The sequence below is a fragment of the Bicyclus anynana genome, chromosome 3 (genome assembly GCF_947172395.1).
Source record: "Bicyclus anynana chromosome 3, ilBicAnyn1.1, whole genome shotgun sequence".
NCBI lineage: Eukaryota > Metazoa > Arthropoda > Insecta > Lepidoptera > Nymphalidae > Bicyclus > Bicyclus anynana.
In genome coordinates, this window is record NC_069085.1 from 18321503 (window position 1) to 18348869 (window position 27367).

Consider the following 27367-nt stretch of genomic DNA (forward strand, 5'->3'; position numbering starts at 1 on the left):
TGAAAGTTTACCATAGACAAGATTTAAGATTTTGTGAATTGTCTTGCTTGCTCTTTCGCTTCCATGTTTGTTCGTGGTCATTTCGCATTTCTGTGCTAGATTTTCCAGCTTAGCATTTAAATTAATGATTTCATCCTTCGAAAGTGTGTAATTAATGATATTATCGGAATCACGGCGACCTTGCGAGGATCAGTCGCCCTCTAAAAAGTGTACAACGGCGATATAATAACAGGGAGGGTACGTCTTTCATATACTTTTAATCTAGTAAATGCGTCATTTTTATCAAATAATGTGCAGTACAGAGGAGTTACTGCAATATTACGTCGGATAATAGTGTGTTTGGTCGCTTCGTGCGTTGTAAAGTTGGTGTCTGTTTGTGGGAGTCTGCCGTGTGAAGCACAGCTGATTTCGCGGAAGGCGACATACTCAGTAGGACGAAGGAAGCGACTGATACGAGCTGCCGCGGCACCGTTAGTCATCAACTGGAGACAGCGACCGACGGTTTTGTGGAAACGTCTCGTCCGTTCCGCAACTGCGTCAAATGATCGCCGATACAAATCCATTGTTCATGTTTTCTTTGTGATTCTTGAGATACGCGATTAGAGATAACGAATCTTGTTTTTGTTGAGGATTTTTTTTCTCCACCCAATTGTTTTGTCGCCCGAGTTGGTTGTGTTTACATGGGAAACCCTGATATCGCCGCGATTTGATGGGCGTTTCGGGACCTACGTGTCGTCGATGGTGGCAAATTGTATTTTTGTGTCCCTGATAAATGGTGAGTTTTATCATTGAAACATTTTTAATCTGTGATTATTGAATAACAATTACTTTTTGTGATAAATGTTGCCTATTATTGTTGGGAGGGCTTCCCAATTAGAATTTTCCTATTTGAAGTAGAATTTAATAAGGAATCTATTTAACTAATGTTGTAAGTTGTATCCAGTAGACATCAGCAAATACTTTTTGGTAATAATTAGCAATTATAATTGAAAAGTAATAAAACAATATAATTGACGCCTGTCTCTCTTGATGATGTAAGCCAGAATTTATTTGGGTTTGTTATAAAAACATTTAATTTGATACATCATATAAAATAACATATTAATAATAACAAAATAGATATTGTAAATCAGTATGCATCGTTCAGTGTACTCTTTCTGGTACTATGTAAGCAAATAATCTAGAATGAAAATCTTCACCTTACATAGGTTTCACAAATCTGTCGGGTAAACATTGTTTTTATGTTTATATGCTGTGCATACGAGTGGTCGTAGGAAGACAATGTTATTTGTAAGGTAACACATTCAGTTAAAAAGTAAAAGTATAAAATCAAAATATGATAACCAGAGCTTCTAATAATCAAAAATAAATTATCAACTTGTAAAATTATAACAGAACAATGCTTAGCCAATTATATTATGATACTATGGGCTATTGGGATGTGACCTGGCTGATAGAACGACTGTAAAGTACTATAATTAGCATCACATAAATCAAATAAAATCTGTTTCATTTATCAGTTATAGCTGTAATTTCATGCTTATTGGTGTATGATATAAAGTAATAATAATTTCAGAGATAATGTTTGTGACATTATCTAGTTTTGTCTTAATTTTTCCAAAAATATACAGTTGTTATGCATACCAACCATTAACTAGCTATTGACAATATTCCTTACAGCTTCTAGATTTGTTGGTTCAGTTTTTACTCGAGAGATCAAGGCTGTAAACAAGCCACAAAAAGTCAGCATTTAAGGAATACCTCTGTGCTGTTTCTGCATTCTCTTCATTAAACTGAAAAGGATAATAGTGCACTTGTGTGTTAGCACACACAATTGACCAATACAATAGTTCCTACTATGCTTAGATAGCTCCTAAGACTATATTAAGAGCTTTGGTGTATTTTAAGGTAATAATTTAAGTTAATATTTATTGTAAAAACAAAAAATAGCAACATGGTTAGGTCTGAGACCCAGTCTGTGAAGTTCTGATTTTGATGCTTTCCTGCTGGCCGATGGTATCATTACTAGCAGTGAAGTTCTGGGTTTGATGCTTGCCTGCTTGCCTATGGTTTCATTACTAGCAGTGATTTTTACTTAGTTACTTGAAAGGAAAAGTCATAGCTAACTATAAAAAAAAACTTCGACAAATTTGGTAACCTCCTCCTCGTTTTGGTTAAAAAAATTGAGTATTAGTTATTTAATTAGTTTTAAATGAATAGTGAAACCCGGGCTGGAGTCAACACTGATGGGTCTTGGGTTGAATCCCTGAGGGCTATTGTTGTTCCTGTTTCTAAAAATAGAATTTTGGACTGATAATACAGGTCATATTCAAATTCAAATTCAAAATTAATTATCTTCGATTCGATTTCAATTAGGCTTAGTTTACAAGCACTTTTGTAACATTAAGTTATGTCATTATATAATGATGGAAGTTAAAGTTGAAAACTTAAAATTAAAGTTATCAGGGTTCCAAATGCACCTTGGTCAGAGATGAGCCTACAACAAACTTAGCTAAGTTTTATTTTTATTTTGTTTACCATTTTTATTGATAAAGAAAGACATGGTAAACATTCTTATTTATTAAAAAGAAAAAAAGACTTGAGGCTCTAGGCTCCAGAGAGACTGAACTTTCTTCTAAATATAAACAATTTTTTCAGTGTTTAAGTAAAAAAGTAGTAAGAGATACATTACCTTACTACCTTACCTATGGTAACAAGTAACAAGGTCATGTGATTTCTTTGTTTGTCATGGAACGAGTACAATAGATTTAATGATAAAACTTTATTGCTCTTCGTATTTTCATTGTTGTTCTGCATATGAAAGGGAACCTTTACAGTTTACATTTTGTTCATAATTTAATGATTTTGAGACTCTTGTCTTTTTGAGGCTATTTGGATAGAGATTTTTTTTGTTTATAACCAAAATTAAACGTTGTCTTAAAGTCTCTAAAAAGTCATGTATAGCTAATGATCTCTCCTATCACCCCATAAAAGAAATATGTGGCGATCCATTGTAAAATAAATTTTAAGCAAATGAAGTTGGTAAAAAATCATTGTTCTTTTTTATTTTTTACAAGTTAACCCTTGACTACAATCTCACCTGATGGTAAGTGATGATGCAATCTATGATGGAAGCGGGCTAACCTGTTTGGTGAATGATGAAAATCCACAAACCCCTTATATAGTAAAAAAATTTCCTATCAATTTACTAGCAGTCACCTGTGACTTCCTCCGCATCAAATTCAGTTTTTCGCAAGTCCTGCGATCAAACTATGGATTTTACAAAATAAAAAGTATCTGTATGTTGCTAACTAAACCTCCCTCTAATGAATGTCCCATTAAAATCATTGTTCAGCCGTTCTAGACATACAGCCAGACAAAATTAAATAAAAATCTCATTTGTATTTTTGTATAGTGTAAATAACTTTAAGAAGTTAATAAAACATGGTTATTTTGAAATCACAGATAGACAGTTGAATTTTTTTTATATGTATTGAATTCTACCAAGATATTTACTTTACTTAATATTTAGGCACATCATTGCACCAAGTGACTTAACTTACGTCATAGCTTAATTTTTTTTGTGTTGAGTAAGTGCCGATGGCTCCATGTGGGACCACTACGGCGTCACCGGGGGGTTTGGGCGAGCGCAGAAGCATCGCCTGATGAGACCCGAAGGCTGAAATAAAGATAGAGGACGGAACGACACTCAGGGTGTCTCCTATGAGATATAATAATAAATAAGCCGTTTATTCCATATTTACATTTACATTTCTAAATTACATTTCAAAAGTTGTTAGTAGTCTGTTAGCAAGTTTTCTTAAATTATGTTAGTAATATTAGTTAGTAAGTTCTTATTAAATATGGACCCCTGAAAGGGTAAAGGCCTCCTCCATCTTCTTCCACAACTCCCTGTCTTTGCCAGATTTCATCCATTCGTTTCCGGCTATCTGAATGATATCATCAGCCCACCGTCGGATTGGTCTTCCTACATTTCTTTTTCCTAATGGACCTTTCCATCGTGTTGCTTCAATAGTCCACACTTTTGTCCACATATCTTGAGATGTGGCCGGCCCATTTCCATATAAGTGTGAGTGCATGCACTCCTATGAGACAACCATAGCTTAACTGTGTGTACGTTTGCAGGACATGGCAACGAACAGAAACGCCGCGGCGCAGAGGCCGAACGGCGCGCCGCAGACCAAAGTGTGCCAGTTCAAGTTGGTGCTGCTGGGCGAGTCGGCCGTGGGCAAGTCGTCGCTGGTGCTGCGCTTCGTGAAGGGCCAGTTCCACGAGTACCAGGAGAGCACCATCGGCGCCGCCTTCCTCACGCAGACGCTGTGCCTTGACGACACCACCGTCAAGTTCGAGATATGGGACACGGCGGGGCAGGAGAGGTGAGAACTGACTACTGTGGCAGTTTGTTATTGTGACGATCGCGTAAACGTAAACGCGAATTTTTAAGGAATTGAAATAGTGCCATCTAGTGGCACTGCTGCACAACTGTTTCAATTCCATATAAATTCGCGTTTACGTTTACGCGATCGTCACAATATTTTCATATTGAAAACTCCCAATAGGCTCTCTGTTACTACATACCAAAACACAATGTGCTATTTTTTACAACCAACAAATTAGAAATGAAGGGAGGAAATGTCATTTCATACCAAATTGAATTTAAAGTAGCCGAATCCTCGCAGTTTCACAGGAATAGTTCCCGTTCCCGTGATAGTACGCGGTAAAATAGCCTATGACATTTACAAATAACGTGGCTTTCTAGTGGTAAAATATTTTTCTAAATCGGTTTTATAGATCCATAGTTTACACCCATAAATACTACATACTTTACCTCTTTATAATAGTTTAGATAAAGTTTTGTTTTTTTTTAATAAAATGTAAAAGAATAAACAAATTTATCAATATTTCTCTTATATACATCTACAAAATGTCTGCGATGACATATTCTTTTGAGGATAACTTACTATACACATATGATCTTCTAAAAATGGTCACATACAAGGAAAGATTACACTGATTTTCTCGCGGACGAAATCGCGGTCGTCCGTTAGTTACCTACTATATATATATAAAAAGATGACATCAATAGGCCTAGCATGTGTCAAGGTCATATCTTGTAAAAAGGAAAAGACATTGTCCACCAATGATATTTCATTGGTACAGTAAAAGTTTCCTTTATTCGCGTTTTCACTATTCGCGGATTAAATAATTGTGACCCAATTTATTTATTCGCGGATCTGACTGCCGAAAATGACGTAAAATTTGCAAAGAGAGCTAAATGTTTGATTCTGCTGCTATTGGTCGACGTTTTGTGTTTCTCTCATCTCTAAATGTCTTAGTGCGCAGCTTGGGCCAGTATATCAGTAATGCTTCATGAATCATTATCGACAATCCGCCAGTTCTGAGCACGTGTCATTATGGAGTAATCCTTAAACGTGCAAAGGCTGTAAAGGCTTTGTTATATACGTAACTCAGTCGTGACGTAGGCTGGTTATTGGTACTGGTAAGGGTTGGCACGTGACGAGGCGCGGCGTAGTATTTGTTACTCTCTTACTACGAGTATATCGGGTTCGATCCCCGTGTATTGCATTAAAGAGGCCTCTTTGCTTAAGTTGGAAGAAAAAAGGGGATGTTAGATATATATAACTAATGTTATATGGACGTAAGATTTGAGTGTATTTTAAAAAAAAATTCGCTGATGAAAAGCTTCATTATGAGTGAGTAACATAGGCATATTTTATCCCCGGAATCCCACGAAAACGGGAACTACGCGAGTGAAATCGCGGTGCCCTCTGTTAGTATTATCTTCATTTTCTTAGGGTGCCTCTCTGACTAGCGAAGGTTGGTCAGTTTCTTGAACTCTTCTCTACCCTTCGCGAGGCGAAATAATTGTGCGGCGTTCGCGATCCCGGTCCACTTTCTGATGTTTCACAGCAACCAACCAACCAAACCAAAACCAACGCCTCTTCTACCAGTAACCTTTCCCATCAAGATGAGCTGTAGAAGCTCGTATCTCGTGCACGTGAACTAGATACGCGACTTTTCTTAGTCTATGTCTAGAATTTTGTTAGTCTATACTAATATTATAAAGAAATAATTGTTTGTTTGCTTTGAATAGACTGTGAAACTAAACCGATTTGAAAAATTCTTTCACTGTTGGGAAGCTAAACTATCCCCGAGCGCTATAGGCTATATTTTATCCCTGTACTTTCTACGGGAACGGGAAACACGCGGGTGAAACCGCGCGGCGTCTGCCCTCCATACTAATATTATTAATGTGAAAGTGTGTGTCTGTCTTTCACGGCGTTTGTCTGTCGTGTATCATTTTTTTTTAAATCCGCCCCCAACCCTTTAAAAGAGGGGGTGAAATTATGGGACTTTTCGCAGTTTTCATGGTAGAAAGCTAAAAATCGTCACACAGTGGTAGGGTGGAAGTAGGGAAGGGTAGGGAAAAAGCGCACATCAGTCAAAGCGAAGCTTGACTGGGTCCGCCAGTTATATTATAAATGCGGTCAATCTGTGCTCGAGATCCGCGCGGACAAAGTTACGGGCGTCGGTATAGTTAACATAAGTAAGTAAGTATTGTAAAGTAATGCTAACTGTGATTCACGGTCAAGCTATCTATACCTACTGCGACTTTGAGCGTCACGTGGCTTGAATTATATTCTATACTCGTGTGCACAACAGTTTATTTTTGTTACGTCAATATTGTATTTCTAGTAAACTAGCTGACGCCGCGCGGTTTCACCCGCGTGGTTCCCGTTCCCGTAGGTATACAGGGATGAAATGTAGCCTGTAGCACTCGGGGATAGTGTAGCTTCCTAACAGTGAGAGAATTTTTTAAATCGGTTCAGTAGTTTCAGGGCATATTCAATGCAAACAACGTACAAACAAATCTTTCCTCTTTATAATCCTACTAATATTATAAACGCGAAAGTTTGCATAGATGTTTGTTACTCTTTAACGCCGCTACTACTGAACCGATTTGGCTGAAATTTAAAATGAAGAATAGATAATGCCCTGGATTACCACATTACTCTTTGCCCCGAAAATTCGTGGTTTCCCGAGATTGTAACTCTTCGACGCCGCGATTACTTAACCGATTTAGCTGAAATTTATATTATAAATAGATTATGTAAATAGATTTATAGAAAATAGATCCCAGATTAACACATAAGTTGCCCCGAAAGAGATGATGGTTCCTGCGAGATTTGCGAAAAACTTATTTTTATGATGGTGCTCTTTCACGCAGAAACCTTTATTTCGCGCGAAGTCGTGGGTACCAGCTAGTATTAGCTTGTACACATGTATTCTGTGGTATTAGTATAGCTTGACGGCCTCCGTGGCGCAGTGGTATACGCGGTGGATTTAATGGCGGAGCTCTGGGTTCGATCCCCGGCTGGGCCGATTGAGGTTTTCTTAATTGGTCTTTGGTAAAAATTGGTAAATATTAGTGAAGTTACAACTGAGTATAATTTGCAGGTATCACAGTCTAGCGCCCATGTACTACCGCGGCGCGCAGGCAGCCATCGTAGTCTACGACATCACTAATCAGGTACGAGTTACGTTCTTTATTGCATGCAACATGATTTGAGGCTTTTGAGGTTGTTGGTACCTATACCCAAAACCGTACAAATATAGAACGGGCAGCTTTCTGAATTTTAAATGCTTCTTTAAACATTTTTCCTTTGCTGGTGCTCCTTTAGTTATTTACTAGCGGACGCCCGCGATCCTCTACTCTGCTCCCACTCTACAGCTACCCTACCACGCAGGGGATGAGTAGGGACTCAACCTTACCCCTACCCTACTTCTACCTTACCCCTACCGAACCCTACCCTAACCATACCCTACCCCTACTCTAGACCTAGACGCTTGCCTAGAAGATGCCTATTCACTTATCTTAAAGATGTCCAAAGTTGTAAGAATTAGGAAATACTGACTTCGGGAGAGAGCTCCGTACCCTAGCCATGCGTATACGAAACGAAGAAGCAAATCTCTTCATACGAGTTTTAGACATGTCGATGACATAGGGATGGAAACCTACCGGAGTCTTTTCGATCCTCCTCGTACCTCCATCAGTTCGATGGAGGTACGAGCTAAAATAGCTCCTGTGCACACTTTCCGAAATATATTTTGTAAAACACCGAGTGACTAGCAACCCTTCAAGTGCGGTTACTGAGCAACGGTTTGTTGGTAAATAGGTTTCTATGCGACATGTCTCCCTCTGTACCAATCTAAATATTTTTACGTCCTACGTATTTTTACGTCTGGCAAGTTCGTTGATGACACTCCCATGATATGCGGGCGACGGGGGGAAAGACTGCGCGGGTGTGAAATCGTGCGTGCGGGAAAGTGAGGTGCGTCAGTCGTGGGTTTTTCATTCATCGCTACACACCCTCCGGCCAGCTCCCGCGTCGGGAGTGTTACGAACGAAGTTGCCAAGCTTTATATTTATAGGCAACCGTCTTTCGGGAATAGAAAACCTATAGTAATTGTGCTTAAAGATAGAATTGTTGTTTAAAGTTACTTGAATAATTTGATTTGATCTGATTTATACAGACGTGAAGCAAACACGTATTTTAAATTCGCATTTTTAATATTAGGACGTACGGAGAACAGCGTCGCAGGTAGCGTTGCCAGGCATCCGGATAATGCCGGACATAGTTAAGCTTTTTGTTTGCGTGTCCGGTCAAAATAAACAGTTTAGCTTGTTCGGCTTGTCCGGCTTTTGTTAGGCTTTTTATATTTTGCAAACGAGCGTGGCCTAGCGCAGGTGAGTCGAATGTTTATCAAGAATTTAATTTTAACTGATGTTTTTGTAGGAATACGGAGATAATATATAGTCTATAGCCTTCCTCGATAAATGGGCTATTTAACACTGAAAGAATAGAAGGCTAGTCAAATCGGACCAGAAGTTCCTGAGATTAGTGCGTTCAAACAAACAAACTCTTTAGCTTTATAATATTAGTATAGATTAACTCAATATTATTCATATTTATTACAATTTAATCAGAGTTTTGGTAGTAATAAAAAGCTTGATTACTGATACAAAATCCTCAAAAATGTAGGGTGCCCGGATTTTTTATTCCCAAATGTCTGACCCAACTAGCCGGTCTGTCCGGCCATTAGGTTTGGCGAGCTGGCAACCCTAGTCGCAGGTATACTGGACAGATTAATGTCAGTCCACAGCGACCTGTATCTATTGAAACCTGAGAAAAACACTGGCATTATCATGCGATGAGTCACGAATTTAAAATCATAAACATATTCGCACACCGGCGCCGCGTCGCCGCCGCGCGCGACAATGTCTCGCGTCTGTACGTTAACCTCATATAATAACGTTGTAATATTTTCAATTCCCTCGCGTGATTATAAATGTGTTTAATACGTATAAATTATCGAGTCGACCGCTTAAGTGTGCGTCGCACACCGCAGACATGTCGCTAGACTAAATGTTGATATCATTTACATTTGACAATATATTTTTTTTAAATTGCAATATTTTTTAACTTAACTAAACTTAACTTCGGCAACTATCAAAACAAAACGTGTACAAAACTTCAACAGTTTTATACATATGTTTTGTTTGGATGGTATGACGGATCGTTTACTTTTCGTGTATCCCTCGATATGGGTACCAAGGGGAAAGTTTTGATAGTACCTACTTTAATTTTTTCTGGACGTGACCTTGTTCCCACAAGCACCTTGTGTATAACTCAAAACCAAACCAAAACTCAAGAAAAACAGTAATACCGACTGTATAGTAACTTTCTTCAACTACATTACGTCTAAGTTCCATAACATTTTATAGTGTGCCGTTGTACAGAAAGAAATGATTGTATGTGTTGGGTGTAGTGTTTCGAGTTAGTTTTTTAGTTTTAAATATGATTAAGTTTTAATATAGTAAGTGAATATTAGTTGTTGCTCGTTAGAGTCGAGTATCCGTCGGTGACACGAGGCCCTATAATTTAAAGTGAAACACGCCTTGTTATTGAAATATAGTTTGGCTAATGAAAGTCGAGACTTTAATCGCCCGGCACATTCTAAAAAAAATCAACATTTCTTGATTAAAAAAACGTCAAACTTGAGTTATTTAAATATTTGCACTATTGTTTTGGGAATACCCTCCATTTTGTTTTAAATTTGCCGGTCGACTTCAGTTTGTACTTTAATTATCCAAACTCTATCTACGAGTATGCCTCTCCCTCGTGTTTCTCCCTGTAGTCTATCGGAGTGAGTGTCCGGAAAATGTGAGAGTTCACACATTAATCGATACTACAAAGTGCATGCGGAATGTTTTGTGTGACACTGACATCGTAATTGCTTGCGACGTCAAATTTGACAACTCAGTACGGTTGAAACGTTTGGAGGGCACGCTGTGGAGGTCGTGTTTTCATATTTCAGAGATATTTGTTCTCTATTGTCGTAACTCGTAAATATTTACAGAGTAATGTATGTTTTGATAATAAAATTGGCTAATGTGACCTTCTTTAGCTAACAAACACTATGAATAAGGTGATGCGCACACCTAATACATTAGTGTTGAGTTTACGTACAATTTTATTTATATGTATGGGCCCTAAGTTTATAGGTTCCTACGAAATTTTATTTTTCGAACGTTGTAATTGGTTGTAACCAGAATTGCGAATTTTTGGACGTTTCTATGAAAGAATTGTCGCAATTGGCAACTTAATAACTTGTTTATAGATTGCACATGATTGATAAGAGCAAAATTTACAAAACATTAAAAAATTAAATAAAGTTAAAGTAAAACTAAGGAAACAGTTACAAAATTATTTTTCTAAAAAACATGTACATACGCCGTTCATATGCTAAATGCTTATCCAACTGCACGGTGTCTAGCTTTAATAACAGTCTAGACAAGGCACAATCAGAACCAGCCGTTGGATCTCCTGAAAGGTGGATTAGTTCATCAGAGACGATTTTTTTTATAATTCATTGCAAGGTAGCCCTTGACCACAATCTCACCTGATGGTAAGTGATGATGCAATCTAAGATAGAAGCGGGCTAACTTCTTAGCAGTAGGATGAAAATCTACACCCATTTCGGTTTTTTACACATCGTACCGGAACGCTAAATTGCCTGGCGGTACGTCTTTGTCGGTGGTGAGTGGTAACTAGTCACGGCCGAAGCCTCCACCCACCAATCAAATAAATAAACTCAGTTAAATGCGTAGTGCTAAATATTGTCTGTTTTATTCAATAAAAAGATTATTTTACATTTAAAGAACGTATTGTACAGGTTAAACTTTACTTCTATGCCTTTTAAATACAAAAATAAGTAGTTTTGTTGTTACCCTATCAATTTCTAACTTAGCATGGTTACCGGTATAGATAAAAAAATAATTAATATAAGTAAGTACACGTAGTTATAACTCCCTAGCGTGATTATAAAACTTATGAATTATTTTGTCGGCACTTCAACACGAAATAGGATCTGCGCACACATAATATTCGATTCTATTATAATACTTAGTGACATTTGTAGATTATGATTGAACAAGTGTGTCTTAGGTAATTAGTGACATTCTGGAATGGTGATGATGAATACAGTGAGATCGATCCTCTTCATAATCATTATTTCCTATTCCTTACCCCACTAATGTGGGGTCGGCACAATATGTCAATCTCTCCCATTCGTCAATTTATTAACTCCTTTTTAACCATCGACACAAAAAGAGGGGTGTTATAAGTTTTACGTGTATGTCTGTCTGTCAGTCGTGTCTGTGGTCTATGGCTGCCGAACTGAGGAACGAATTACAATATAGTTTGTTCTGTATTAGAGGTGACTTTTGCGCGCAGTTCTTAGACATGTTTGATGAAAATCGGTTGAGCCGTTTAAAAGTTGTGGAGGGTGAAATTGGGGAAGAATAATTGAATGTCTGCAAATATACTCGAGTGGGGTCCCAAATTAAAACGCACTGGAAGAGAATATTGATCGAGAGAGTATCTAATTAATAATTTCATGACCTTCGGAAGTCTTTCAAGAATTTAAATTTTATGTTATACACATGTCCTCTTTCACACACTCCAACCATCTCTTTTTTGGACTTCGACTTCCTCTTCTCTTGTCTTCTTCTATTTGCAAGGACACGAGAGCAAATTGCAAACGAGTTAAATTTTAAAAATTTGAAAATCCCTACTATGTCCTGACTAACAAACATAAATGTCTAAGAATCTATATAATCAAAGCACAGAATACACTTTGGTGAATTTGAAAATATTCGGAGGTTCTTCCTCACTTTCACATAGATATCCAGAAAACTGCTTTTTCTATTCTTTACAAGTTATTAGACCTTGACTGCAATCTCACCTGGTGGTAAGTGATGATGCAATCTAAGATGGAATCGGACTAACTTGTTAGGAGGAGGATGAAAATCCACATCCCTTTTCGGTTTCTACACGACATCGTACCGGAACGCTAAATTGCTTGGCGGCATGTCTTTGTCGGTAGGGTAATAAGCCACGGCCGAAGCCTCCCACCAGCCATGCTGAACCCATTTAATCAACTTCTCGATAAAAATCTGTCCCATACAGCAGGCAAACTTATAACAACCCTTTAAATGTGTCAAGGCTTAAAAAAGGCACATGTTGAGTCTCGTATATTGAAAAATCCTTGAAATCTCCGTAAAATCGACCAATTTCTCGCAAATTAAGTCACCGTTTCGAGCAAAAATAGCGAGTTTAGCAGTAAAATGTCGATCGAGCGCTTTTTACTTTAACATTATTTTATGTAGCGGTACATCGGACCGGCTGTGTGACTGACCTTTGTATTATACTACATCTGAATTAGGATTCGGATTTTATTGATTTGTCAGAGGCGTATGTTTGTCATACAAATACGATATAGAAAACCGGAAATCCAACTTGCTAATATGCATAATATACTAATGGATATTTTATAGTCTAAATAATTATTTAAATGTACCTACTTACCTCAAAAATTTGGCAACTCCAAAAATTTTGTAGAAGTTTGTTTATCTTTGAGTGCTCGCTCGCCCGGGGAAGTACTACCACAACGCTTATTCCTGTATTTAAGCAGCTTTTTGTTGCTCTTTCGATTCGAAGGGTGCGGTGATTGAATTCAGGGACCGCACCCTTGATTGCATGGTTCAATTAATTCATTCATTAACAACCGATATATTCGGCTCATTGTTAAGCACGAGGCTCCTCTCAGAATGGGAGGGGTTAGGCTAATAGTAACCACCAACACCATGCTGGCGGATTGGCAGACTTCACATACGAAGAGAATTAAGAAAATTCTCAGGTATGCAGGTTTCCTCACGATGTTTTTCCTTCACCGTTTGAGACACGTGATATTTAATTTCTTAAAATGCACATAACTGAAAAGTTGTAAGTGCATGCCCCTCGGAATCGAAGGCAAGGGTCATATGTGGATATGACCCTTCGTATGGGTTATCACGTCTTCAAACTAAACTTAAGAACCCATTATAGTTCATAGCTCAAGTCTTCTTCCCGCTCTTAGTCCTTCGCTTCTTTTTAGTCCCGCTCTTCATTACGCGTAATTTGCGATCCCGTTGTAATTCAGAGATAAAATAGCCCATGTTACTTGGTGAAGATGTAGCTTGTGGTAATAGTAAAAGATTTTTCAAAGTTATATCGTAACTAACAAAATATCAAATCTTATCTCTATAATAATAGTTTAGAATTACATCCGCGAAATCTTTGATAACAGTCCGAAATGAGGAAGTCTGTTGTGCTCCTATATCTTCCTCTAGGAGCGAGCAAGCCTGCAGCGGGCGATCAAGAACAGGTTCATGATTATGAATGAATTGGAATAGAACCCAGACCATTTACAAAGCATAATAATTGATTCCCATTCATGCGTCATTAGAACAACACGCAGTTGATGCACGCGAAATGTATATCTTTCCGCCCTTGGCCGTTAAATGTGGTGAAGCATGATACGGGTTGCGCAAGGGTTAGATAATCAGGTATTTTCGACCCACGCGCCACTATAATAGAACTATGACTTCATTGCGACAGTTATACTAACAATTTTAGGCTTTTTTACCCAACTGCAGGGTGGTTATTTATGGTGTGTGTGTCATCATTATTTATTTGCCTCACTGTTGAGCACGAATATCCTCGCAGAATGACTGGGGTTAGGCCTTAGTCCACCACGCTGGCCAAATGCGGATTGGCAGGCATTTCACACGTAGAAAAATGAGAAAATTCTCAGGCATGCAGTATACCTCACGATGTGTTTCTCCGGGCTGAGAATTTTAGCTGAAATTTTCTTAGACAAAAGTAAAGCTCAGGAGGTAACCCGACCCAGGATGCGAACTCAGGACCTTGTGATTCGAAACCAACCAACCAACTAGGCAGATAAACGGTATATATAGTTTGTTAAATGAAGTCGCAATTTATAACGCGTTGCATTTGGTTTGTCTTCAATTCGCTGACGGCTTATGTATACAAGTGTATAAATATATTTATATATTCTACGTTTGTTTGATGGAATTAATTAATATAACTTTTCCTTTTTATTTATTTAAAAGTTATGCAAAATCAATTAGTTATTTTTGATGGACATTTCTAGTTTTGTAGCTCATACCTCATGCCACTCCATTCTCATGTTGGTAGTCAAAAGTAGGTTTTAAGAGTACTTTTTAAGGCATTTTGAAATCCGCCTGTTTGTTTGTCAATCATTTTTCATTGGCTAACTTTTTTGAAAAGCCCATAAAAATATCGACTAAAAACCCTTAAAGCTATTAAAAAGTAAAGCTTTTAAGTCAAGGCATATTTTATAACATATCTTTCCTCACTACCTTTGAAATATATGTTATTTTTTTCCAAAAGCACTTTAAAATGCATTAGTAGCTACGCGGTGATTTGAAATCTTTTAGTTGATTTACGTGCTTACAGAATGTAAATAGAGCGACTTGAAACTACGTACGAAGCGTTGCAGCCCTAAGTAGGCTTATTACACGGAATACTTACGACTCGGTGGCATGCACTAAGGTTACGACTAGGGTAGGATTTTTTATAAAAAAAAAACCCCTGGCTGAGTTTGTAGTGGGCTTTTCTCGGACCAAGGCGCGTTTAGAACCTTGGTAACTTTAATTAAGAATAAGAATATTAATAAGAGATGTTTTGTTGAAATACTCAGTATAGAATCGCAATGACGTCTTGCCCTTAAACTAGGTAAGCCCGTGCCTTAAGGGCCAGTTACTTCCCTTAAGTACATATGCATAGGTACTATAACATAAATGATTTGTAATTAACATAAAAATGTGCAAATCGTTAAAATTTAAAAGAAGATTAAAAATACCAAAACGATATTAAAAGAAAAAAAATTATTGACTTTTTATCACCATTGTCTAAAAACATTACCTGACGTTTCAAAAGTGCTTGTAAACCAAAATTTAATAAATGAATTTTGAGTTTTACTTGATATCGCGATACTTGAAAAGCGCAAGTTTTATTCAAATTATATTTCTGATAGTTTTCTCTGCGGCAGCCTTATCAAACCCAGGACCATCGTCTTATAAATCCACTGCGCATACCACTGCGCCACGGAGGCAGTCAAAACGTAAAACTAAAAGTGCGTACGATAATCCATCGGGCGGGGATCGAACCACCACCCCTCGGTGATGAGCCCGGCTCCAATATCACTGAACTATAGAGGCTTTGAACGCACAATACCCGAACAGAGTTGTGTCGAGATCGGAAGCGATCCGACCATCGCTCGGCCGTGACCTTCAGCCGCGCTGTCGGTAATTGCTGACATTCGATTTGCGATACAATTCCTCATTACAATGCTAAATACATACAGACTTCGCCTCTTAGAACGGCCCTTTGGTTATATTATAAAGACTTACAGGTTTTATGAAAAGTGAATTTAAGCGTGTTTCGGAAACAAATTCACATCGGAAGCGCATCTAAAGAGCAAAACACAATTATCGAATGAAAGCCTTTTATGTTTAACAATTCCCACCAAGAACGTTATCAATAAATCCTAATGTGGCACAGAATAACCTTGAGTGGAATCCCGGACTTGCAACCGTTGGACGTAGGGTTAAAACGTCTTTTAAAACTAGATAACACTCCTCCATTCAAGTTATTATCTTCGCCTATTCCAAAATAATCAATGAAAAATTATCCAATAAATAGTGTGAACGGATCGAACGCCACGACAAGAATGAGCTAGTCGCCTATATAACCAGCACTCAGACTCCCACTACTCCCCTCCTAACTCAAGGAATACTTCGTACTATCTCGGCTTGTGACGACACAAGCCGACCGGTCTAAAGACATTCGCGCCGACACGCGCGTGAAAAAAAAAACGCCAGTATGAAACCGCTCGCATACGCACGTATGTAGTCAGTATTTGGTCGCCGCCCCCCCCCCCCCCCCAAGTGTTGGCGCGGCGGGCGTGGGCTGCACAATCGCATTAGCTACACGCATAAGTCTTCGCGAGTTCAAGGTCGGCGCAGACTGCTGCCGCTACAAACATTACGCACTAGTGACGTCATATGTAAATCAATTTTATCTGGCAACTTCTTTTTCTTTTTTCTTATTCTCACTTGATGTTAAGTGACGATGTAGTCCTAAGATGGAAGAGGTACCAACAAGTTTATTTTCTACCCATATGACGGTTTTTACGTGGGATCTTACCGGGACGCTCAACAGTTTGGCAGCACGTCTTTGCCGTTTGGGTACTAACGATGCCTACCACTGGATTAGACCTGAGCCAATTTAGAAATTATAGGATTAGGTTGATCAGAGCTGGGAATTTTAAGACAGTACAGTGCAGGCAAACCCATGCGTACACTGAGAGCTTATTTTCAAGTATAGTATAGTAGCGGGCTGTTAAAATTGTCTAACGGCCCGCTACAGGCTGGCAGTGGCGAAGGATGGAATTTTGATGAAGACAAGCCGTCCCGTAAGAAATTCAATTCCGGAAATTCATATCGCGTGATACTCCACAACTCCTCCAAACTCCCGTTTCTCATACATATATAATTATTTTATATTCATTACAACAATGGATATGTATGTATGGATATTTAAAAGGTAACCCGTCGCGAATCGGCTTGTATGAACTCTTCGACGCTGCAGGCTGGTACAGTTGTGGACTGTCAAATGGAATTTCAGTTATTCTCAGTCTGCCTCGTATGTCATCACAGATCAATAGTATGTGATGATATCACATGTGTCACGGATGTCTGCCATTGCAGGAATCATGTGACCTCAATAAGTTCGTGAATTACACTTACTATTCTGTAGCAACTTCATCGTTAGTCCAGTGGTTAACTTATGTGGTTCGGAACACGAGTCCTTGGTTCGAATCCTGGGTCAGGCTATATGAAATAATGAATTTTTCTTTCTTTTTTAAGATATTGTCAGCCTAGTCAAGTTTTTTTTAGATATAAGTAAACTACCGGGTGGTTAGGGTAGGCCTGGGCAATTGGGCATTCCCAATTTATATTGTCCTGAATTTAATAAAAGTGTTTTTCATACAAGGATCAATTTGTAGGGATTTTGTCTACCAGAATCAATGGGTTAATATACTCTTTTGGCTGGTGGGAGGCTTCGGCCGTGGCTAGTTACCACCCTACCGGCAAAGACGTACCGCCAAGCGACTTAGCGTTCCGGTACGATGCCGTGTAGAAACCGAAAGGGGTGTGGATTTTCATCCTCCTCCTAACAAGTTAGCCCGCTTCCATCATCAGACTGCATCATCACTTACCATCAGGTGAGATTGTAGTCAAGGGCTAACTTGTAAAGAATAATAAAAAAAAAAAAACTCCGATGTAAAAGGGTGTAACATTACCAACTTCGTATCTCCAGGATGACTGACACATAAAAAAGCCTACAAAATACTTAACGAGTTCAGTGTAACATAATTAATTGTTTACTATTTCGAGCGCATTGTTTTTATAACGCACAGACAGACCGACAGTGATACGTTATCAACCAGTGGGCCATTCGCCGATAGTTCGTACATTCTTGCAGGGCAAAGCCCGCTGCGAATAGATCAATAACACTTGTATCAATTGCTAGAAAGAATAACACAGATTTATTTTATGAGTCATGAATTGATTCTGCACAACCTATTAAATATAAATTTCAAAAACCTATCGTGACTAGCGAATTTAACCATTTCAGTTGTGTAGGTCTTGCTGTGCAAAGAACATTTTCAATATTTTTTTATATTGTACATAAATGTGAAACTAGCCTGTTATGGCTATCTTCTAGCAATCAACCATATATGGGATTGTGTTATGTATATCAACTAAAATAAATGGACTTAATTATGAATTAAAAATAATCTACTTATGCTTTGCAGCAAAAAAACCAGGCCTGGTTTTTATTCTTATTAAATCTTTCCTATTTTTTCCATGTAGGTATAAAACTTTCTGTAAAAACATTTCTACGATTGTCCTATTCTTCCACATTTGTCTAGTTTGACATGTTCACATCTGTGAGATTACTCACCGTGTATTCATCCAATCAGGAGTATCTACAATTTCTCTTATCCCTTTCGGCCAAAGGCTCCAGGCTCTTTACTTAAAGAGCCTGGATTTTATTTATATTTAATATTTCCTATTTTTCCGTGTATTCTGTATCTTTCTGTATACAACTTATAACATATTTTATAAAAACATTTCTACGATTGTCCGATTCTTCCACATTTGTCTGCACACACTGTTGTGTACAACGCAAGTACACAAGACATCTGTAAGATTATTCACCGTGGATGTAATCCCTTTAGGAGTCCAGTTGTTATAAATCGCTTACTATAACTTTCCAGGACACATTCGGTCGCGCGAAGAACTGGGTGAAGGAGCTGCAGCGGCAGGCGTCGCCGTCCATCGTGATCGCTCTGGCGGGCAACAAGAGCGACCTGGCCGCCAAGCGCATGGTCGAGTTCGAGGAGGCGCAGGCGTACGCCGACGAGAACGGGCTGCTGTTCATGGAGACCAGCGCCAAGACCGCCATGAACGTCAACGACATATTCCTAGCTATCGGTGAGTTGACAACCCGTATTCGGCTTACTGCTGACCACGGGTCTCCTCTCAGAATCTGCGGGGCTAGACTAATAGTCCACAACGGATTGGGAGACTGCACACACGTAGAGAATTAAGCAAATTCTCAGGTACACAGGTTTCCTTACAATGTTTTTCCTTAACCGTTTGAGACACGTGATTTTTTTTTTATTTAATTTTTTAAAATTAAAAAAAAAAAAATTAATTTCTTTAAAAGTTGTAGGTGGACCGGATTCGAACCTACGCCCTCCAAATTGAAGGCAGGGCTGTCACGGCTCAGTATCGATGAGTAGCCTTGTCTTATGTTAGCCGTTGAGACCATTGTGAAGATTATACCCATAAGAGAACAGAACGCATTTTATTTAATTTTGTTAGTTTGAAGATGAATGGTATGTTTGGATAGAGAAGACGCCTTTTTTTTATTAAGTGAATCTCCAGTTATACCCGATTTCTTGGGGGGAATAAATGGAATTATGTGAGTCTTCTCTACTAAAATCTCAGTGCATATTGGATGGCTCCGGATTGAAACAGAGGCATCGCCATGTTTTTTGAAAGAACACGGCGATGCCTCTGTTTTGCGTTGTATAGAGGAAAACATTCTTATTACTGTGCCACTGCAAGATGCTTCTTTTCCGGGGGATAGAGAAGCTGTTGATCTAATTTGTTAGTCTTCAAAAATGGACATCATGTCACCAAACATGAAAACATAAAAAACGTGTGTTTTTGTGTTGATATTAGCACAAATCCGGCTCGGAGGACCATATTTTCGACCGTATCTTTATTTATTTCTATCTATCTTAGTTTCATATGCAAATGATAATTCGATCACGTGTAAAGCTGTATGTGTTATATTTTTATTTAAGCAAGTTAATCTCATGTTCGTGTCTGTTGCAGCGAACAAGTTACCAAAGAGCGAGAGCGCGGGCGGCGGCGCGGCGGGCGGCGCGCGGCGCCTCAACGACGCGGACGCGCCGCGCTCCTCCTCCTGCTGCAAGTGATACCCGCAGGTGAGCTGGCTATTTGTTTTTTAATAATAAGCTTTACGGATCTGGGTTCTAGCCCTTTTAAGCCAATAGCAACATAACGCGGATGTCAAGTAGACGCGCGTGAGTTTAGGGTTTCACGCGGCTTGTTAAGACTCATTCTTCATAATTGTTCTCTTCTGTATTCTGTATTCTGTGATCTATAGAGATATATTTTCTATTTTCCAGACAACATCGCATAAGGGCGAGGGCGCGCGCGGGGGCTGAGGTAGGCTATTTATAATGAATTATCGCCGACACGACCGCGCCCCGACACTAATAGACACTACGACCGCCACCGCCGACGTACAAACATTGGCTCCAACACGACACCACAGCGAGCGGACATTGGTGGCGTTTGGCCAACATTGGCTTAAACCCCTTGGCCGATTTACATTTCTCGCGGTAGACACATGGGCTATTTCTGAACGTATTTTTAAATTTGTAAACAATATGGAATATGATTCAGATTAGGTAAGACCAGATATTTTACTTTGTATTCCTTTCGTTATACTCACAACAACAATATTTTTTTTAATATCCTCAATTTAAATTATGGGTTAGTATAACCCGAGAATATTAATAATAGTGAAACATTTGCTATTGGTTCGTTCGAAAAGTGTCAATTTTCCACGTTAACAAGTTCAAGCAACCAATAGATAGTGTCATTTGACATTTGTGACGTCACAGGCCACATTCCCATTGCGCGCTAAAATGGTGGTGTTTGCTTAAAGTTAGACAGTATTTTAAATGCTGAATTGCTTAGACATTATGACAAATGTTAGTAAGGATAAGTAATTTATTGGACCTGTGCTCATCTGTCATCCATGTTTTACTTGTCTATTGAAAGTAAATAAAAGTAGAATGATATTTTATCTCACAATTTTACTGATAAATAAGAAATACAATATACATATTCCATATTGTCTCAGTGTGTTAACGTTCGTATAGTGACGTCATAGTTGTCAATATTGGTCTAACCAATATTTGCGGTGCGTTGGCCAAATGTTCGCCAAATATGGCATATTGCAATATGTCGAAAGTATGTGTAATTGTAACGTGTTAAAATTGCTAGATTTTAATGAAATAATCACTTATTGTTTTGGTAATTCTTTTTTTTATTACAACGTTTAGTATGAAATGTGGGGGTTGGGAAAATAATATGTTAATCTTATTTGTAATTAATCTATTGATTGAACTAAATAATTAGTTCTACATTGAAATTATTTGATTATTTAATTAGTCATACTTTATTATTTTTGTATAATTTTGCGGCTGGATTTTTTTATATTATTATTTGTAATATATTGCTACTATATCTTTTAATTAATTTAAATAATCTATTGCTTTTTTAATCAAATTACGATTTATTTATAATAGTAAATCCTAAGATTACATTAGGGATAGTGTTAAAAACATTGTTAATTCATGAGATTTAGAAAGGAGAAAAATACCTTAAGCTCCCTAGTGTAATTTTACGGGTTTTTAAGACACTGGCACACTTATAACACGTCGCGCGATGCGTTTAATATAATCAAAACTTAATACATGTTATATATTTTATGTCTGGTAAACTTTATAAGCATATTGTGATGTCGTCCTTGTCAAAAGGGATGGCGTCGCGTGGTGTGTTGTAGGTGTGCTCCTAGCATTATGACGTAGCGTAGTGTCTATTAGTGAGGTGCGCGCTGGCAAAGTGTAAACAAATACATGCTAAATATAATGTCTAGGATTACATGAACTTATTTGTAAAGCTGGACACACGTTGGTAACACGCCACTGACCACGACACGCCACAAGTGAAATATTAATATTTTTCATGTCTATACTACCCTCAAATGCGAGCCAAGAGATAATTGTCTATACAGGGTGCTCGGGAGTATTTGCCATAACTCTAGGGTTATATTCTTTAAGGACAATTAATTAAAACATGTCTAAGGAACATGTATTCTATATATATATTTCGGAGTAAAAAAATATTTCTTTTGTAAATAGATTTTAAATTGTGTCCCTTATATCGCATCCTTATATTATAACCTAGCCAAACTTTATTTGATAAATATCATGAAGTAGCTTACTAGTGCAGAGTGCCAGTTACAATATCTCGTCGATGTATTTTAAAATGCAAGGATCGATAAAGGCGTGTGTTACATGGATAGTCGGAATTATTTGAATTATTTTGTATGAAAACATTAATAGTTTTTTTTATTTTTTAGTTAAATAAATATTACTTATGCAGTTCGACTCCGTTAAGTGGACTCGTCAACACCTTAAAGTTATGGGAAACACTCCCGAGCACCCTGTATAATCGCTAAGAAAGAGAGTGCGGTACGTAAATAAACCTATCTCTTGGTCATGCGTATCTTAGGTAGACATGTTGGTAAAGTCTTTCATATAAAATATTAATATTTATTTTGATTGAACATTCGTGGCGTCGCGTCGCGTCGTGTCGTGTCGTGTTGCAAGTGCACCCGTGTCATTATGTAACGAGTAAAGAATATAAATATTAAATATTATACTTTAAAAATTTTATTTGTATCAAGTTATATAGGCGATCGGCGTTGTTTTTCCTTAGCTTAAGATCACTTCAGATTTATAATTTCCATAGCGTTGTATGTTACGGTAAGGTTGATTAGACGTATTCTATATGAGTTCTAGGCAGTTTAGCGGTCAGAACATATTTTCTATTGACGGATTTAGTGGTCAGAACAATGTTATATTGTTCTCTGGACAGATTAGTTGTGAGAACAGTGACACATTGTGCTTTTGACACATTATTGATCAGTGTTACATCATTCTTTTGAAAGATCAGTGGTCACAACAGTGTTACATTGATACTCTTGATAGATTTATTGTCAGAACAGTGTCACATTGTGCTAATGACTTATTAGTTGTCAGAACAGTGTCATATCGTGCTATTGACATATGAGTTATCAGAACAGTGTAACATTGTGCTTTTTGGCATTGTAGTTATCAGAACAGATTGTTCTGTTATAAGATCAATGGTCGGAACAGTGTTACATTGTTCTCAAATTAATTCTGGACAAAGTGTCACATTGTTCTTTGTACAATATTTAGAACAATATGCGTGTCTGACGCACAGTTGTTACATCACCCTGTTAATAAATCGGAACAATGTGTCACGTTGTTCTAATAGTCATATTCTGTGGTGATTGAGTTGTTCTGCACTGAGTGCACAGAACAAGAACTACGTTGTTATACAATATGACCTGCATTATACAGGTTGAATGTGGTGACGGAATTTCACACACTAGTGTACGCGCCCGGCGCGCCTCGCAATGTTCGGTGGTACATATAAATAGTGATAACAGATTATAGCAATGCAACCGTGCTCACTGATGATCAACGCTAGTTTAGTCTGCATCTTCATCAGAACAATTTAAGGAATTAAGTCGTACAAGACTTACATCTAGTGCTTGAACATTTCGATAAACTTTCTGACTTTCTTGGGTTTTTTCATTGATTTTACCTGCCCTCTGATAAGTCAATGACACTTGTCAGTAGTCAGGTGAGACTGTATACAATGAGTAATTTAGTAATAGTCAATAATAAAAAATAATTCCTCATATTTAAACTACTTTTTGAATTTAAGTCGTAGTATTACGACTGTTCCTTCAAAAAATGCATTGTAATTTAGTGTTATCCCTTTTCCACGCCCTGTTATCTCGTATAGCTGGCCTGTACGCGCATTTGTCACGTATTAGAAATGAACGAATCATCGATCAATCAATCGACCAATCAAATGAATAGAAGATCACGTGATGTCTTTATTACATCATCTTCCACCAATCAGATTGCTCCATTTCCTGCACGTCTCCGTTAGGAGTTGTTAAAAACGTGAGTTTTGTTTGTGTGCGCAAATGGAAGGTATAAAATGCTTAGGACGCATCGCATTTGATTGTATCTTTCGTACACCAGTACTGAGACTCATTGTAAGTGTTGACTCATACAAACACCATTCTTTTGTATACACTCGTCCAGAACATAGTCACAAGTTGCAGCTGTATGACGGTTATATATTATAGTACAAGAGCCGGCATAAGAAATATCTACCCTCATCTGGTATATAATTGGGATAAGAATTAGATAATAGAAAATATTCACATTGACACGTTGCACACAGGTTGCTTATTTAAATTGCAAATAGTGTTAAATTATTATTATTTTTTAATTAATTTAATTTCCTTCCCTCATTGGTTAATTTTAAAGAATCAAGAATTAAAAAAGTAAAGGTTGCTTGCTTTCACACTGCAACTGTGGGGTTGCCAGATATAAACAGTCATGTTAATTATATACCCTCATCAGTTTTTCAGTCGTCTAACATGTTAAATGAAAGCTCATTTTAAGCTTAATTAAACTTTCATGGTTTCCTGGATTTTGTATGAAAAATGTGTTTGGCCGCTGTTTTTTAGGCAACATATTTGCAATGTGTCACAGTGAGTGAACATTGTCTATCATATATGTATCACTAATGAATAACAGATGAGGGTATATATTTCTAATGCCTGATCTTAGACCATCATACCATTCTTTTGTATACACTCGTCCCACAACTAGAATACAGAGTTGCAGCTTATATATATTAGCAGAACAAAAGCTGTATACAGCTTGATAATGATTTAAATGTTAATAATCTTTTGGGCTAGTTGGTGGTACTCGGCAAGCATGAAGATATTAGAAATGTCCTAAATTCTAAAATGTTGAACCGCTCATAATGTATGAATTGTATGAAATAAATTGTTTATTGTATTATAAAGAAATTATAATTATAATATTATTTGGATATAATATTTTTCATTTTATTTTATCGTCTGGCTCCTTATTCTGTTAGTAGATTTTCATACAAAGTGGGTATGTGTAGTAATTGTACGTACGTATATATACTATATAGCGTGCCGCGCGCGTGTTATTAAGCTGTCTGATATATAGAATTATGAATAACCTCATCTTTTTGTCATACAAATAACAGATATATTAGAACAACCAGTTGGTCGCACCATTGCGTTGGTTTGTATGGAAGATATTTACATCCATATACATATAATATCAAACGGGTTTCCCTCAAGTTGGTTGAAGAACTTGGTTTTTGGTTGATTCATAAGGCTGGGCTCAAAGCAATTACCTTCTATTAGACTTTTATCGTACTCAAATTCGCCAACAAAACTGTCGTTTTTTTGAAAGGGATGAATTCGCACATCGAAAATATTTAACACCAATAAAAACACTAAACGAAACTACTTATCAATTTTAAATCGAGATACACACACCTGTAATTTAAACACAATGAAATATCGATTCTATAGACGCAGTATTTATGAACACGTTTGAATATGATCATACGCGTATACTTTTGACAGGTGTCAAAACTATAACTATATCCTCTAGCGAGACAGGTAGTATAGAAGGTAATTGGTCCGAGTCTTATTTAATTGACATTGTGGATAGTTCTATACTAGTACTTATCCCAACATTTTTAATCCCTAGTTCGGACTACTTTAGGGTTTTAGTGGAGTACGAACAATTTTTGGATTTACCGCCCAAAAATCGTTCGTACTCTAACTAAAATACTGAAGTAGTCCGAACTAGGCATTAGTATAGACTCAATATCCCCAGCTGTGATTTTGTTATAACCTGCTGAGAATCTCTCAATTATTCTACAGCATCTTTGATCTGACCAACTAGCTGTGCAACAACATATGTCTATATTTGCGTATACAGATAGTTCTGTAGCGGATTGTACCTACTTACCGTTGATTGCTTTCGAACGACATAGCACTCGTGTAAATTGCATTTAAATTGTCATGAAAAGTTGTAAATTAAAAAAAAACAACAACAAAAAATCATCGTAATGATCACCATCATCATCATAAATATATTGTTCTAATATTGTAGTAAAGTAATTTTTAGTTGTTAATATATTATACATAATATATAGTTTTACGGTTGGGTTAAATTAAATCGCTGTGTAAGTTATATAAAAAAAAACTAAAATTTACTGCTAAATAAAAATCAGTAATAATGTGTAATATATAACAAAAAAAATCACAATTTTAATAGTTGTGATAATATTCTAAAATAATCGTTATGTCAGTGCTTTATACGATACTAAGTAAAGAAATCATAGGACATGATAGAAAAAAAATGGCTGGAACTCAAAATACTAGAATTTGAGTCTAGTTCAACGTCTGGCTGTATAAAGGTTTCTATAGTAATTTTGGTCATATAAAATCAAAAGTAAAGCCAATAAATTAAGAATTCTAAAAATTAAAAATGCGAGAGAGGACAGAATACCAATTGTCTCAGCTGGCTTTTCTTTGGTATTCTATATGAATCTAACCACATAAATTAATTAATTGAGAATTGGTCCCAATTCGATTGTACACGAATTCTAAACTAAACTGCCTGGTGTTCTACGATGTAATTTTTTACGACATTCAAGTCATATTTTTTACTTTTCTTCATTGAAAAGGATGGCACATACAGCTGTCAATTTAGTTTAGGTTTGGTGTTTAATTGAATTATCACCACGATCCCGTTTTTATATGTATACTTTAAATAATATATTATTATATTATAGTTGATTTTTTGTTTTACTTCCACCTTATTGCTTTACCTGCCTTTGTTCCTAATTTGGAAAATTTTTGTTTATCTCTAAGGAAAATAATGTAGGTTTGGTTTCCTTCTACATAATGTGTTGAATTTTAGACCCTTATACCAGCAAATGTGAAATTAGGTACGGCAAAGAAAATAGCGGCTTCTGGATCATCTTTTTCATCAAAATGACTTCAGTAGGTCAGTTTCAAGCGTGGTGTCTCACTGCTTACCGCTATTCAGTTACGAATGGTGGGTTCTGGAATGTCGCGGTGATGTGGGTAGCTTAATAAATATGCCATACTCTAAGATTACCATTTCCATTTTAGACTGCATCGTCACTTTGCAAGGATCGCTGATATGCGTAGATGTAAAGATCGACAGAAATAATTCGGATATATTCGTGGCGTTGCAAAGTACTTTTGCATGCGTTTTCTTACAATAGGGAGTATAAAACCCACGTCTCAACAAGTCAATAGTATAATCTTATAGACTAATGTTGAAGTTAACTCCGTCTTGTATTCGCCAAGCAAAGTGAATCGGTGTAACAGTTGCGGGGGCATTGGTCATATAGTATGTTTTTGTATCGTGTAAATATTTTCGATTTATTAAGATTATTATATTGAATAAAAAAATATTGTAAATTTAAATGCTTTGATGTTTTTTATTTAAACAACCT

General features: G+C 37.2%; 1 protein-coding gene across 2 annotated transcripts; it reads left to right on the plus strand.

Moving 5' to 3' along the window:
- The first annotated feature begins 45 nt into the window (after positions 1–45).
- LOC112049326 (ras-related protein Rab-5B) lies at positions 46–26678 on the plus strand. Of its 2 annotated transcripts, none has more exons than XM_024087177.2 (6): positions 46–237; positions 4147–4397; positions 7501–7573; positions 18820–19036; positions 19949–20061; positions 20266–26678. In XM_024087177.2, exons 2-5 carry the CDS (start codon positions 4150–4152, stop codon positions 20050–20052), a joined length of 642 nt encoding a protein of 213 aa, XP_023942945.1. In that variant the 5' UTR covers positions 46–237; positions 4147–4149; the 3' UTR covers positions 20053–20061; positions 20266–26678. The 2 variants fall into 2 exon arrangements, with proteins under 2 accessions (XP_023942945.1, XP_023942944.1); XM_024087176.2 differs by lacking the exon at positions 46–237 and adding an exon at positions 378–775.
- The last annotated feature ends 689 nt before the right edge of the window (positions 26679–27367 follow it).